The sequence below is a fragment of the Anser cygnoides genome, chromosome 3 (genome assembly GCF_040182565.1).
Source record: "Anser cygnoides isolate HZ-2024a breed goose chromosome 3, Taihu_goose_T2T_genome, whole genome shotgun sequence".
In the NCBI taxonomy this organism is placed as follows: Eukaryota; Metazoa; Chordata; class Aves; order Anseriformes; family Anatidae; genus Anser; species Anser cygnoides.
The window spans coordinates 41,360,260-41,375,638 of NC_089875.1; the positions used below are offsets into that span (position 1 = coordinate 41,360,260).

At 38.2% G+C, this 15,379-nt stretch overlaps 1 protein-coding gene across 13 annotated transcripts in view; it reads right to left on the reverse strand.

Moving 5' to 3' along the window:
* The window catches only part of RYR2 (ryanodine receptor 2), a 421,309-nt gene that overhangs the window by 90,047 nt on the left and 315,883 nt on the right, over positions 1 to 15,379 (reverse strand). For 8 of the 13 annotated variants that reach the window (XR_010830264.1, XM_066993989.1, XM_066993984.1 and 5 more), the window contains 5 exons: positions 14,825 to 14,900; positions 9,338 to 9,464; positions 5,055 to 5,170; positions 4,256 to 4,320; positions 1,987 to 2,108 (listed from right to left, as the gene is read on the reverse strand). Coding sequence is in view for 12 of the 13 variants with exons in the window: in XM_066993989.1 (XP_066850090.1) it covers positions 1,987 to 2,108; positions 4,256 to 4,320; positions 5,055 to 5,170; positions 9,338 to 9,464; positions 14,825 to 14,900 (506 nt within the window). In the remaining variant the exon portion in view is untranslated. The remainder of the gene's footprint in view (positions 1 to 1,986; positions 2,109 to 4,255; positions 4,321 to 5,054; positions 5,171 to 9,337; positions 9,465 to 14,824; positions 14,901 to 15,379) is intronic. The other 5 variants (XM_066993993.1, XM_066993991.1, XM_066993988.1 and 2 more) reach the window with 1 other exon arrangement.

A 15,379-nucleotide genomic window follows, 5' to 3' on the forward strand; every position in this document is an offset into this window, starting at 1 on the left:
CAACAGGAAAAGTGGGTGTATGTTACTGTCATATAAATGTTGTGTCCACCATGAAGCCATTAAGTAGCTCTCAATCTATCTTTTCTTCTAACATACAAATGTCACTCAACTGACTGTAACATTCAGCAGATGCTATATTTTCACAAAGTCAGACTGAACCTATTATCCTCCACCGTCAACAGTGTAAATTCACAGAAAAAAAAAAGTCTAAATGTCTAGTACTTAGACTCATGTCCAGAAATAATTCTACATAACTGCAGTAATACAAGGACTTGTAAGATGGTATAGTGAAGAAGAAATGCAAAAACTCCAATCCTGACGATGTTGTTTACAAATAAATGGAAGATAATGTCACACTATTTCAGGAAGAGGTCTGACCCATATGTTCCCAGAAAATTGATCTGAATTTAATGTATTTGCTGAACACAAAATATTTATTGCATTTCTTGACAGTCACTGCATTAACGATATGCGAAATACTCTTCCATAGTTCAAAAAATGCAAGCTAATCTTCATCAGAAAAAGCAAGCAGCCAGAAACTGCCTTTGGTTTGAAGAAAAACCTACATAAGAGTCACACTCAAACATATCTAAAGGGAAAACTCAACAGAAAATCCAAAATTTAGCTTTGAAGAATTCTCTACAAATGAGGGAAAAAAATGATGGGAATCCCTTAAAATGGCTTCAGAAAATGGATCATATAACGCACTTTCCATTAGCTTGACACTCAAGAAATCAGCTGCACAACAGCACTGGTTATAGTTAACATTTATCCAGGTTTCCTTGCCTGTGTTTTATTGTCATTGGCTGGCAATTCTAGAAGACACACAACTCAATTGTTTGACAGCAGCTCTGATCTTTTTGCTGGGCTACAAATTTGGAAATCTCATGCACACAACTAGACAGCATATGTGTAGAAGTCCTGAATCCATGCAGCATGTATGCTGATATTTCCATGTTTGAAATATTCTAGAAGTGTGGGATTTATTGAAGAGGCTTTACTTAACAACTGCTAAAATATTGTTATCCAGGATATTACAGAAAGAAATATAGCAGCTCACATAGTGGAAAATAATCTAGATGCATGCTCTTTGAAAGAATTTTTTCATTCTTTGGAGAAGGCCATTCAGCCAAGCTGCCAGACCAAATCAGTCCATGAAATGACACAAGAGTCAAGGTCATTACTTACTTATGCTCAATATTGCTGTTAGAAATTCTGCTCAGTATTCATACAATCTTGAAAACCCCTCGTGTCTGTATGACCATCAATTGGCTGTCTCCCTATAGCATCAATTCAGTTTTGCCTGTTTTGGTACCTAGTAACAGCCATCCATGATACCTGTACTGTGCAGGCATGCAGTTGGTCTTGTTTTAAACTTGTAGTCCACATTACTAAATTGGAAACATGGGTTTCAATTCAATCAAAAGTGAGATTAAGTGAAAACATCTCTTGGAGAGATGGTCTAATAATGGATAACTTCAGAGAAAGGATCAAGGGTATATTTCTGTCATATTACTACCATTGTCACTATTTAGAAAACTGAAGAGCAGAAAGAATGCCACTCATTTTACTTTTTACGGGGAGCAGTAATAATGGTACTGTCTAAAACGCAGTTATATATTTTTTTTTTCTTTTAAATGTAAAATGTTGCAGGAATAATGGTTTCAGTATATACTTATTTCCAACAGTGGGAGCTGATACACAATTACACATCTTGTGCAACAGACAATGCAACAGAGGAATTGTTGCACATAAATTAAGTTCCCTGCATGCAAAAAAATCAGCACTGCTAACTTTTAAAACATCATATAATTGTAACTCTGAACTCCCTTCTTCATTTTACACAATGAATTTTCTCAATGGGAAAAGGAAGTTAATGTTTGTGTTTTAAAAAAATAAGCCGGAACTTCTCACTTACCGACAATAAACTGCATTGTTTAAAGACATACACATATGCACACACATGAAAATTATTTTAAATTTTACCTTGTCACCATTTCCTTCTCTTTATTAGAGGCATGGCCTCCACTGCTGAGAGGTCTACTTGCTGCAGATAAGAAATACAGGCGATGATTTTTGAAATACTGATCAATCAAAGGGAGCACAACCTGCAATTACATCAGAAAGAAGTGGTTATTTCAGGGCTTTTTTTGCTATGTTCTGTATTATTCTTTGTAAGTCACAGCTACAGACAAGAGATTTCAAATGTGTATTCTGTTTCAAATTCCTAGTATTTTTTCTTTAGTGTCTGTCTAGTTCTTTATTATTTTTTATTATTATTATTCAAGATACTTAAAATGTCATCAGTTAAGGCAGCAGTTTTTAAAATATATTTTTATTTATTTTTTTATATTATCTCTGGGACTTGACCTGTTTTCTTTAGGAGTATAAACCAGAAAGTATAATTTAATTTTATCTCACAATTTAATATTTGTCCAATACTACTTACCCAGAAACAACTATTGCTGTTCATGCCTTTTAACATAGGTAGGTTTGAGAAAAATTCACCTAGAACTGTCAGCAAACTAATGGCATTTAATGTTAATTGCTACCCAGAACTCCAAAAACACCCTCACTCACTAAGGGCTTGTCCACAGAAGTTTTCTTATTTACTTCATGTGGTGACCATTACTCAGTACTGCTACAGGTTTCAGCCAGGAAGAGATCCAAAATAAACAGTCAACATGAATCTCAAATTGCTTCCTTTTGGGTGCATGGTTTCAAAAGAAATTCAAAAGAATTTCTGAGTCAACAAACTTGGCAAGTATTGCACTATGGAAGTACTTCAAGAGATTACAATTTACTGCAAAGATACCACGTTTAGAAAACGCTGCAAACGCCTACCTTTGCTTATTTACTAATGAATTGAAAAAGCACTTTGAATATGCAAGCAACATACGAGCTTTTGAATGCCAAAGCTGTAAGTAGATTTTCTTAATTTATAATACATAAATCCTTCTTGGCATAAGGAGGAGAACTGGGCTCATGGGAACCTCATAAAGTTCAACAAGGGGAAATGCAAGGTCCCACATCTGCTGAGGAATAACCCCACATAGTGGGGTTAGGAATAACCCCACATAGTGGGGGTTATATAGCCTTTCACATAGTAAAGGCTGACCACCCTGAAAGCAGCTCTGCTAAGAAAAGCCTGGCATCCTGGTGGTCACCGAGCTGACTTTGAGTCAGCAATGAGCCCTCACTGCAAAGAAAGCCAATAGCATCCTGGGCTGAATTAGGTGGACAGTTGCCAGAAGGTCAAGAGAGATGATTCTTCCTCTCTACTCAGCACCAGTGAGGCCCCACCTGGAGTGTTGTGTCCAGTCCTGGGCTCCTCTGTACAAGAAGGGCATGGACATACTGGAGAGAGTCCAGGGGGGTGGGAGGGTACAAATATAATTAAAGGACTGCAGGATCTTTCATATGAGGAGGGGCTGAGGGAGCTGAGATTATTTAGCCTGGGGAAGAAATGGCCTAGGGGCATCTCATCGGTGTAAATAAATATCTAAAAGGAGGGTGTAAAGATGGAGCCAGATTTTTTTCAGTGGCGTCCCATGACAGGACAAGAGACAAGGGGCACAAACTGAAACATAGGAGGTTCTGTCTGAACGTACGAAAACACATTAAAAAAAAAAAAAAAAGTAATGTTGACTGAGCACTGGCACAAGTTGCCCAGACAGGTTGTGGAGTCTCCCTGGAGATCTTCAAAAGCCATCTGGACATGGTCCTGGACAGCCTGCTCTAGGTGACCTGCCTGAGCAGTGGACTTGGACCAGATGACCTCCTTCATCTCTTTCATCCTCAACCATTCTGTGATGAAGACATCAGTATTGTTTTAAAACAAGGAAAGAGATAAGGAAGGTGACAGGGAAAGGTACATGACTGTATTAATTCCAGTAGCTATTGCTCATATTTAGCTGCCTAAAGAGTGTGAAAGAGAAAAGTCTTCTGAACTAGACAAAGCCAGTAAAGAGAAAATGTAAGGAGGTTATGAATAACATCACCTGATTAATTTTATATCATGGAGAAAGGGAATAATGACAGTAAGAATACAATCCTGTAGGTTTGTTTTTTTTTCATGTCTGTATTTCATCCCTACATTATTTTCAAGTTATTTTTATTACTACTGCTTCCAGTCATCAAAATAATTATTTAACACAGAAAGCTGTATATATAACAAAAATAATCACATTCACTAACACTTTCTCACTTCAACTACTTACTATGTTGACAAATAATGAGCAAAGATATACTGTACTTTGGCAAAAAACTTGATTTCTTGTTCATATGGAAAGTGTTCTCCTTTTCCTCTGCTGCCACCATCTGCAGAGAGAAGAAAATTTAGCTCCCTATTATATATCCCAACTACAGTCTATTCTGCATTTTCTTAAAAAGTGTACACTATAAATAATATTGTTGGTCTTTAGATGTAGATTTAAGATACCACACACAGGAGTTAGAGGCATTTTATGACAATCTTCTGAGAAAAAAAAGTCACAGCAAATAAAACGTGCAAAGAAAAATTGTCCAAATAGTCACAGATGTGTAGACATCTCATAGTCTAAAGAGATATGGATACTTATTTGAGATGAAAATCTGATTCTACATGTGTATTTTTCTAGTTATAGGCAACACTTGGAAGACTGAACTCTGATTCTACTTCAACATCTTTCTCCTGTAGTTCCCAAGAGAAACAAAATTACCAAATTTTTAATGCATTTAATGCAGACATTTTTATACAACAGAATTATTGGTTAGAACTACCCAAATGAAATTAAACTTGGTTCTCTTCCCCCAGTTGCTATGAAAGTCACATACTATTGAATAATCTGGTATACATAAACCATTCATTCTTTATTCATTACATTTTCATATGAAGAATGAATATGGGAAACTAGAATGAATCTGAAATACATAACTCTTCAAAATTCATCATCAACTACAGAAAGCTAGAGGAAAAACTCCTTGTCCAAGAAATTTTTATTTTTGGAAAATTTCAGGTTGTTTTTATAATTTCAAACTTCTTAATAAAAGAAAAAGAAGAAGGAGTACTATACCAAACTCCAAAATATACTGATGGGCTTCATCCACATATCTTATAAGTTGCTGAAGGAAACTGTAGGCAAAGCGTTTCTCAATGGAAGGTGTGTCCAATTCCAGGTCCTTAAATCCTCTGAAATAAGAAGTAAGTCAATTTTTATGTGTGTAGAAGGAATCAGATTAGTTTTACCTCTTCTGATGCCATTTTCTCTGGTAATACTTAACCACTTATTCACATAAGAATGGTTCAGTTTACATTAAACAGTACTCTTGCAATTATTTACTTTTTGAGCCATTTGTTAAGATGCAATTAAGATTTCCCAGATAGAAAGCTGGCAGTAAAGGTGACTACTCAGATTAATCCAGTATCATTTTAATTTCTTTCCCTTACCTGTAAGGTATTACCATCTTTTAATGTCCTCCATGGATTGATTTTTGACCGAGGAAGTTTTGAAACTACCAATATACTTTGATTTAAACAAACAAGCCTGAAGTAAATCTAGTCTCCCTCATCATGACTTTTGCCTAGAATTCTGTTCAACTGAAGGAACTTTGAATAGCTATGTAGCATTTATGAATTTTTTTGGGGGGGGGGGGGGGGGGGGGGGGGGGAGCGGGGGGGAAAGAAAAAAAGTGTTGGAATTGCAATTTGCTTTTCCCACTGTGTTCCATCATAGTATGATATGAAAAGCCTATCTTCTTTCAACAAATCAACTATTAATTTGCAGAGCAGTTTCATGATGTAGGCCATTGTCTCCTAGCAATAAACTGGTAATGACTTAAGTGGTTCTGCAGGACCAGGGCTCTAACGACTGAAAATAAGAAAGCTATGCTTTACCAGCAAGGTAGTTTGGCACTCCATTGTCAGAACCATGTACATAGCTATTTTGCAAGTTAAAAAAGTAAACCTACCAAACATAACTGTCTTTATAGTCTCATTTCTGTTCTAATTAAGAACATTGCTGATGGGTTCAGATGGGTTCATTGCTGTAGGGTTCAGAGAGATTCTACAACTAAAACTGCTTTCTCAGCTGATACTTATCAGGGTACATATGGGGCTGAAGGAATTTGAGATAATGACAATAATTGGGAAATATGGACTGAATATTGTTAGAGTGTAATAATTGTGAAGAATTTGTGTTGGAAGGTGGTGAAGTGACGAGGGGTGGAGTGTGTAAATTGTCCACCTTTGTTGGTGTTGTGATAATGTTATGTTGATTTTGGTGTGGAGAATTTTTTGTGGATGTAAGTGAAATTTGTGAAGACTGCAAGGAATGTTGATGAATATATTTTAATGGTAATTAATTCTAAGGTGGGAGCATATGCTTCATTAAGGTTATCTGATTAAGGACCCTCTCAGTGTAAAAGGTGGTAGTAAGAAGGAAGCCATAAAGAGGAACACAAAATGTGGTAGAGAAGGAATAAGGGAGAGAATGTCAAAAAACAAAACTCTCCAGTTAGTCATCGATTGGCCATTAAGAAACTACAGACACAACTTTGGAGAGAGCCACATGGATTTTTTAACTCTTAAGAGAGGGGAACTTGAATAACATGAGGATTTGGGATATCCAAATGGATCACTGGCACTATGAAAGCTAATGATGGAATGTGAAGGGGAGAGGGAATCAAGGACGATCAAAGCAGGTAATAGACAAAAAGGGGGCAGTCACACAAACTGTGGCCAGTCAGTAACAGCTGTTCAACTAAACACTGCACCTGATCACCACAGTCTGTCCTGTCTTCTTAAATCCTTTCTTAACTATCCCTCTGTGTAACCCACCACATCATTTATATGTGTGTGCTGCAAGGAGTAAGGGCCAGGTATTGGCAAGACCAGGAGGACTGAATACTAGGACAGCAACTGGAATCAGACTGGGGTTCTAAGTGCCTGTGGGCCTGTGGCACCAGCAACTGGAGAGAGTGAGGGTCTCACCATCAATAGTTGGAAAGGAGATAGCTCTTGGTAATGTCTCCATAGGTCCTGCATACCTTGAGCCCAGAGTTCCAGCTCTCCAGGGAACTGCTTTGAATGGATTTGGTGCTAACAACTGGAGTCAGATGGTTGGTGGGTGCTCCTAGCCTGTGGTGTCTGCAACTGGAGCAAGTGGGAGTCTCAGCTGCCAGCCGCTGGGGCAGGAATGGTGTGTGTCCCAGAAACCAGCCAATGGTAGGAGGACAGTGTCAGTAAGGTGAGAGTCTCAGCAGCAGGGGCTGGAGAGGGACCATGGGTCACAGCCTACGTGCCTGAATGCCGGCTGCTTGGGAGGAATTAAATGTTTTTTTCTTCTCCAAACCCAGTGTGCATGCGGGTGCACAAGGGCAATTCACTAGCAAACTTCAAGCCAGACTAGACAGTGAGTAGAAGGCCTCATGTCTGAGCAGATGTATCAGATGAGCAGACGATTCGAGGGTACCCGCAAGTGTAAAGTGTTTGTGAGAAACTAGCATGAATGTAGGCATCAGTTCACTTATGAGTATCAAAATGGACCAGCTGGCAAGAAAGAGACCTCTGAAGTGGGCAAGAGAGCTCAACATCCAGGCAAAGGTATTGTACAGACAGAGGCTGTGCTGGTACTCAAAGGATCCATGAATGTGCGCATGCTTGTAAACTTGGAGAGAAAGGGAAAGGAGGTAGAATGCTTTCACTACTGAACTTCAACCTTTACCATCTGAAGTGGGGGAAGGGGGCTTGACTGTCTATAATTGTTTTATACATGAGTTGAAGGCAGCACTTTGTCCGTAGAAGTCAGTGCAGCTGGGCACGTCAGCATCCCTTGTGTGTATGTGCAGGTAGCTCTGGGAATCATGCTTAAATTCACAGGCAAGTTACATCCCACAGATTCCCTAGTTACCAGTTCTGAAAAAGATCTGGGCTCCTAGACTTGGTTAAAGATGAAAGTTAAGGTTTGAAGGGTCATGGGATGAATTAGAATGGTCACACTCAAATAAAAGACTGGACAGGAAGGCATGTATGGCTGTAAGTCAAGTGGTAAGGGGACAAAGGAAAAACATGATGCAGATGCTTGTTTGTTTAGACAGCACAGTAGACACAGGGGCAGCAGGTACATGGAGTTTATCTTAATAGAAATATCTGCATTTTACTGGCACAGGAGGATGCAGATAAGGCAGGAACTACTTACCAGATGATAAGTGTGTCCAAGTTAACAAGTATATTACCATCCCTCTTAGCCTTCCACTCCTCTAAAAACCAAAAGCCACTTTTCACTTGTGTTTAAGTTAGACAGTAATAAAAAGGATTAGTCCAAAAGGAACGTGTAACCTTGAACACAGATGACCAGTCTTTTTTTATTTTGACAGGGGATGAGAAAAATAACCTTTGCTGACATCCCTCTTCATACATGCTAGTCTGCTGAAGGCAAGTAAATTGTATTATTCTAGCTATCTTGAAAGACTCTACCTAGAATTATTAAATATGCTGTGGGACTCTATAAATGGACTGAATTTCATATAAAATTTAAAAGAACAGAAGTGGGCAGATTTTAGGCAGATGTGCTAAGCTAATTCATTCGCAACGATTACTTAAATCCATCTCTGTGCTTGTTTCATTCTCTTACTAATATTCATATAACTACAAATCTCAGATATGCTTTCAGTCTTTCCTAGTGATTCATATTTCCTAAGCCATACTGATGAGGCAGACATTAATTTAATTAAAATTTTATTCACAATGTATTTAGTAGGTAAATATATGTCCTATTAAAGCCAAAGGGAATTTTGCAGAGAATGTATGCTAACTGAACTATTCATGCTATTTTGATTATTACATTTATTCACTATTATTACATTTATGCTGCAGACTGTATCAGGAAAATTTTTTAAAAACATTGTTTTCATTTCACTCTATTTCACTAACACTACAAATCAACTCAGTTAAAGAAAGGAGTAGTAGATTTTAGAAATGAAACTGTTTTTCTTATCAACACAATTGTCTACAGATTTCTACAAATAGGTGTAGGTGTATGACGTGCCTGTATGGAGACACGGTAGAAAGAAGGAGGTATGTTACAATGTTGAGAGACAGAATACACATGCATGTATGCATTCTGAAGAACAATAGTTGTACTTTCTGCAAACCCTAAAAACCATAAAACACTTCTTCCTTACAGTGTTCCATATAAAGAAGCTGATCCTTACCCTCAGGTACTGAAACCTTAATATGACCCTTTGGTTTTGTTTGTTTGTTTTTAATATAGGGGAAAAAATGAAAAAATAAAAATAAAAAACACTACGAAGGAGTATTAGAAACCTTCTGTGACACTAGTAGTGAACAGAAAATTACCTGGAGACAATATATCCATTAATCTGCAGAAATTTCAGAATATCCTGTGCTTTTTCTCTGTCCTTGGCTTTTTCTTTGGCTGTGAGAGTGTCATAAGGAACAAGAAGAGGATGGTTGCCTCCTCCTACTATGGAATATCGAGAGAATTAAAACATGGAGTATCTGTTGACACAGTAAGTCCTGATATGTAAAAGCACTATTGTAATAACACATAGCATGCTACAGTAAAACCTAGTCTGAAGTACCAATGATTCACTTTTTGGTTTCTTTACACAAACCTGTATTTCTACAAAATGTTCAGATATAAACTTTAGACAGGGCTGCATACATAGTTCTAACATAATCAGTTGCTGTAGATACCAGGAAAATATGTTGGACTTAAAACAAACAAAAAAAAAACAGTTGAAGGAAAAAGTGCTTAACTGTTATAAACATGCATTATCATTACAACCTGATTTAATGAAATTGAATATATTTCAATAAATAACACATCATTTCAGAACAAAACCAAGATCTGTCATTCCAACAGAGTTCTGCTTTTAAACATTCTGATGAAAGCAAAAATGGTTCGTGTAATTTAGCAAGACATATGTATATCTAAGACCTATGAAAGTGATGTAGTTCAATTCTGTAATAGTGAATTAAAGCTAGAAAACTAGAGTACATTTTTCAGACAACTGCCAGTCTCATTAAAAGAATATTGCAAAAACAGAGGGGTGAACAGAATAAATTGCACTTGTATTGCTTATAAAAGGGGGTTGTGGTAGCTTCACAGTGATAACTAGCTGAACCCACCGCACTGTTCTCTTACTCCCCCTCCTCAAAGGCAAAGGGGGAGAAAGTATCTTGGAAAAAAGGTCACAGGTTGAGATGTGAACAGGGAGATTGCTCACCAATTACCATTATGGATAAAACAGACATAGCATAAGGAGATTAATATAATTTATTGCCTATTACTAACAGACTAGAGCAGTAAGAAACTAAAAGCAAAATAAAAACCACTTCCCCCACCACCACCCCCCCATTTACCCTTTTCTATCTCCTCCCTGAGCAGCGCAGGGCAATGGGGAACGGTGGCAATGCAGTCAGACCCTAGGAATGCAGTCAGACCCTACCGCTTCATCATCCGCCACTCCTTCACAGTCACTCTCTGCCCCTGCTCTAGTGTAGGGTCCCTCCCACAGGATGCCACTCCTTCCCAAACTGATCCTGCGTGGGCTGGTCCTGCCTGCTCACAAGCAGCAGCTCTTCAACAACTGCTGCAATATGGGTCTGTACCACGGGGTCCATCTGTCAGGAGCAAATTGGTCCAACATGGGTCCCCCAAAGTCGGCAGATCCCCCAGACCCCCTGCTCCTGCGTGGGCTCCTCTCCACAGGCTGCAGCTCCTGCAGCGGCTCTCCATGGGCCGCAGCCTCCTCCAGGCCACATCTACCTGCTCCACCAGGGGCTCCTCCACGGGCTGCAGCGTGGAGATCTGCTCCGTGTGGGACCCATGGGCTGCAGGGGGACAGCCTGCTCCACCAGGGGCCTCTCCACCATGGGCCCCTCCACAGGCCACAGGGGAACTGCTGCTCCAGTGCCTGGAGCACCTCCTGGCCTCCTTCATTGACTTTGCTGTCTGCAGGGTTATTTCTCTCTACATTTTCTCATTCCTCACTCTCCCAGCTGCTGTTGCACAGCAGTATTTTCTTATATACTTAAATCTGCACACCCAGAGGCACAGCCAGTGTTGCTCCCTGGCTCAGCTCTGGCCAGCAGTGGGTCCCTTTTGGAACAAGCTGGAGATGGCTCTGTAGAGCAGCTTCTGGGATTTTCTCAGAGAGGTCACCCCTACAGCCCCCCTGCTACAAAAACCTTGCCTAAATCCAATACAGTGATTTATTGATATCTCTCTAAATGTAGATGGCTAACTTGGCAAGAACATAAAGTAGCTATTATTAATATAAATATCTTAGTAAAAACAAACATTCTTAGGTCTTCAACTTCTCCCTCATCACAATACATTTATGTGAAAATTGCTATAAAACCCCAGAGAATGGTAACGGTAATGATCAAACTTATCTAAGAAAAAAAATTTACAGTAAGTCTGTAGTAATATTGTAAAAATAAAGGAACAAATTCCCTTAAGAAAATATTGGAGACCTATACTTAGCTGATTTTGTAAGCAACATAAAATTTTCCATGAGTCCTAAGTCCTTTTCAGTAAATGAAGAATGATAACCTATTGGCAAGTAATTTTTTGGGGGAAGTATAGCCCTTTACATTGAGATGATTGCTTCTTATTTTGTTATCACAAATGTGATCTAATTCCACATAGTACAGCTGAAGACATATATAGAAATTCATGCAAGCATATTAAGTATATATGTATCTATGAAAGTTAGTAAGACTATACTAGATCGTGAACCATAATTAGTACACTCAAATATTCAAGAAGGGGGATTGGCACTTGTATTTTCAGTTAGCTAACATACTTCCACGAGAAGCCTTAAATGAGAAATATAAGCATTTTCTGCATTTTCCTACATAGTAAGGAGATACAAATCAACAAAATCTAATTGCTATGATAAAGCTACACTCCTGTTTGCACTTTACACATGTTGGAGTAAATACAACTTATTTTCATGAAAATACACAAATGCTTTAAAAGCTCTCATCATCTAACACCACTAAATCTCTACTCAGTTCAACAGAGATAACAGCGGGTATTATCAGACCTCCTCTTTACATTAAACTGAGCCAACAACATAATGAGCCAATAAGAGCTTACTACACTGAAAGCCTCAATTTCTTCATTGTTAACCACAGAGCTGTTCTTTTTTTTTCTAAGTTATACACACAAATTTTGAATACATGAATAGAAACAATAAATTCAGTGACAAAATACACAAATTAAATTATGTACTTGCCCACGTATCATAGAATCATAAAATTACTAAGGTTGGAAAAGACCTCTAAGATTCTCCTAATTTCCAAACTGAACTTTCCCTGGAGCAACTTGAGGTCATTTCCTCTAGTCCCACCACTAGTTATCTGCAAGAAGATGGTGATCCCCAGCTCCCCACACCTTCCTTTCAGGTACCTACAGAGAGCAGTAAGACCTCCCCTGACCCTCCTCTTCCCCAGACTAAAAATCCCAGTTCCCTCAGCTGCTCCTCATAAGATTTGTGTTCCAGACCCTTCATCAGTTTCGTAGCCTTTCCCTGGAGACACTCAGGGGCCTTGATGTCTTTCTTGTAGTGAGGGGCCCAAAACTGAACACAATACTTGAGGTAGAGCCTCACCAGAGCTGAGTACAGGGGGACAATCACCTCTCTGGTCCTGCTGGCTACACTATTCCTGATAGAAGCCAGGATGCTGTTGGCCTTCTTGGTCACCTGGGCACATTGCTGGCTCATGTCAACAGCCTTTCCCTCATCCACCAGGAGGGTTACCTGGTCATAGAAGGAGATGAGTTTGGTCAGGCAAGACTTGCCTTTCATGAACCCACGCTGGCTGGGCCTGATCCCCTGGTTGTGTGATTGCACTCAAGATGACCCATTCCATCACCTTTCCTGGCACTGAGGTCAGGCTGACAGACCTGTAGTTCCCCGGATCCTCCTTATGACCCTTCTTATAAATCTGCATCACATTAGCAAGTCTCAAGTCAGCTGGGACCTCTCCAGTTGATCATGACCACTGATAGATGATGGAAAGCAGCTCAGCAATAGATCTGCCAGCTCCCTCAGCATCCTCAGGTGGATCCCATCTGGCCCCTCCAACACTTACATACTTTTACCTGAAAAATTTCTGTAAAATTCTAACTGTCACATTAGCTTGTTACAGAAAAGTTATTTTGAACTTCAACAGAAAATAGTTTTAAATGAAGCTTGCAATGTAAACTATAATGTAATATATTATATTAATATGTAATGTAGTATATAGTATATATGTACATGTTATATGTAATATAAATAAATAATATCATCAAATAACCTGATATTTTGACTCCCACTAGTGTTTTAAGTTTAAAGTACTCCATCATTAATTCTGTTTGGTAGTGTCTGTATATGGTACAGAAAACATCCAGAATAAATACTCAATGAAAATTTCAAGAAACATTACTAAACTGAAGCTACTTGAAATCACCTGCTCCAATGACACTGAAGTTTGCCTAACTGCTCCCTTCACTCTCAATGAAAAGAAAAAATGGCATGAAAGGTCATATCCCTGAGAATTCTCATGTTGTCAGTATTGCTGTAATGAATTTACCTAGCCATTAGAGAACAGTGGCACATAATAAACTGAAAGACATCTTGCCAACAGATTGAAAAAAAAAAATCTAGAAAAAAAAGAAGGATAATCCTCCTATGCATACTTGTATCGAAATTCCACATTACTGTTCTGTTCTTTAAAAATGTTTTAAAAAAACATATTTCAAGACTATAATATATGAATACACACACATACATGAGGAAAAAAAAACACACTCTTGAAGGTTTTGCTCAACTGACAAGTGCATTTACATTTCACACCAAGAAATTCTCAATCAAAAGCCTCTTCTTCATTTATTGTAGCTGCCTCTAGTCATTTCAGTGCTATCTTCCTTTGCATAACACTGTAAATGCTATACAGCATTCTCATTGAAGTGCTGCTCAAAGGTAAAATCTGTGTTCAAAGTTGCTAAGTATAGTAGATGCATTCAAATATTAGTGTTCTTGTAGCCTACAATTTCCCAGAATTAGTCCATCCTGCAGCTACTTAACCTGAATAAAGTTTAAAAGGAAAAGTCTATAAAAATTAAAATAAAAACTGTAATAAGGGGAAATATAATTAAAGGTATGGAAATTTATACTGATTTATCAAAGAACCATTTCAGGTGTAACTTTACTTTTTCATAAAACCATAACTACTGTAATTTAGCTAGAGGCTTACGTATAAAAATGCAAGCACACAATAAAAGGAAAAAAAGGTCAAATTTGGTGTATAGTGGTAGACTTGAGACCTTTGGATAACACAAAACCCTAACTTCAGTCATTTTCAAATGAAAACTTGCAGTTTCTTCAGATATTATTTCCTCTATGTGCAAATATAATGTAATGTACAGTGAAAAAATATCTTTAATACATAAATAAAGAAATGTATTTAACATGGAAGGGACAAGAGTGGCACAATATATCAAAAAAATCATCACTTTAGATAAGCAGAGATCACAGATCATATTCAGTTGTTTACATGGAATCAAGGATCTGCTCTAGGTTTACCCATTTGTCAATTCAAAACACCCCTTTAGATCTACCTGAAATAAAAAGGTACCTCAAATGAAACGGAGTTCAGAGACCACAGGGCAATAGTCTGACATAAAAGCTAGAAGGAAAGTGTATTAATGTATCTTCCTGTATTGCAATGGAATTGGTAAACTACTTCAGCAAGAAACGTTACACTCAATATTATAAAAGCTCAGGTAAACTTCTAGACACTAAAAATATCTAGAGTTTACATTACCTTTTGCTTCAAGCTCCATTTTCTTTTTCTTTGCCCATATATTATGGTAGTTTTCAGCCATCATCTCTGCCATAGCCTTAGGAAAATGGAGAGTTTAATGATATGTGCTGCAATGGCCAACTCCCAAGGAAGAATAAATTTCTAGTTGATATTAAATAACAACTTTTGTGTACTAGCAGCTTCCATACAATTACACTGTAAAGGTTCACCAAAACCAAGAGTTTTTATTAAGAATTATGATATAGCATTTGGTTAGGATGGGTATACATAGGCAGTAATTAGGGACCCGATGCTGAATAGATAACTGTTAAACAAAAAAGAAGGAACCACACAGAGAAGGAGGAAGAGTACTGGCATGTCAGACAGGGACTTCGTTCTCAAATCAAGGCGAGCAAGAACCCTCTGGCCTTAGTAAACGAAACAAAGGACAGCAGACCAGAGGACTGTGCCAAAATTGTTGTTGGTGGACATAATTGTCAGCGACTACATGGATAAGCACACTGTTAGAAGCACCAACCATTTTACCAGGGACTCCATAGATACAGACAGTTTTTT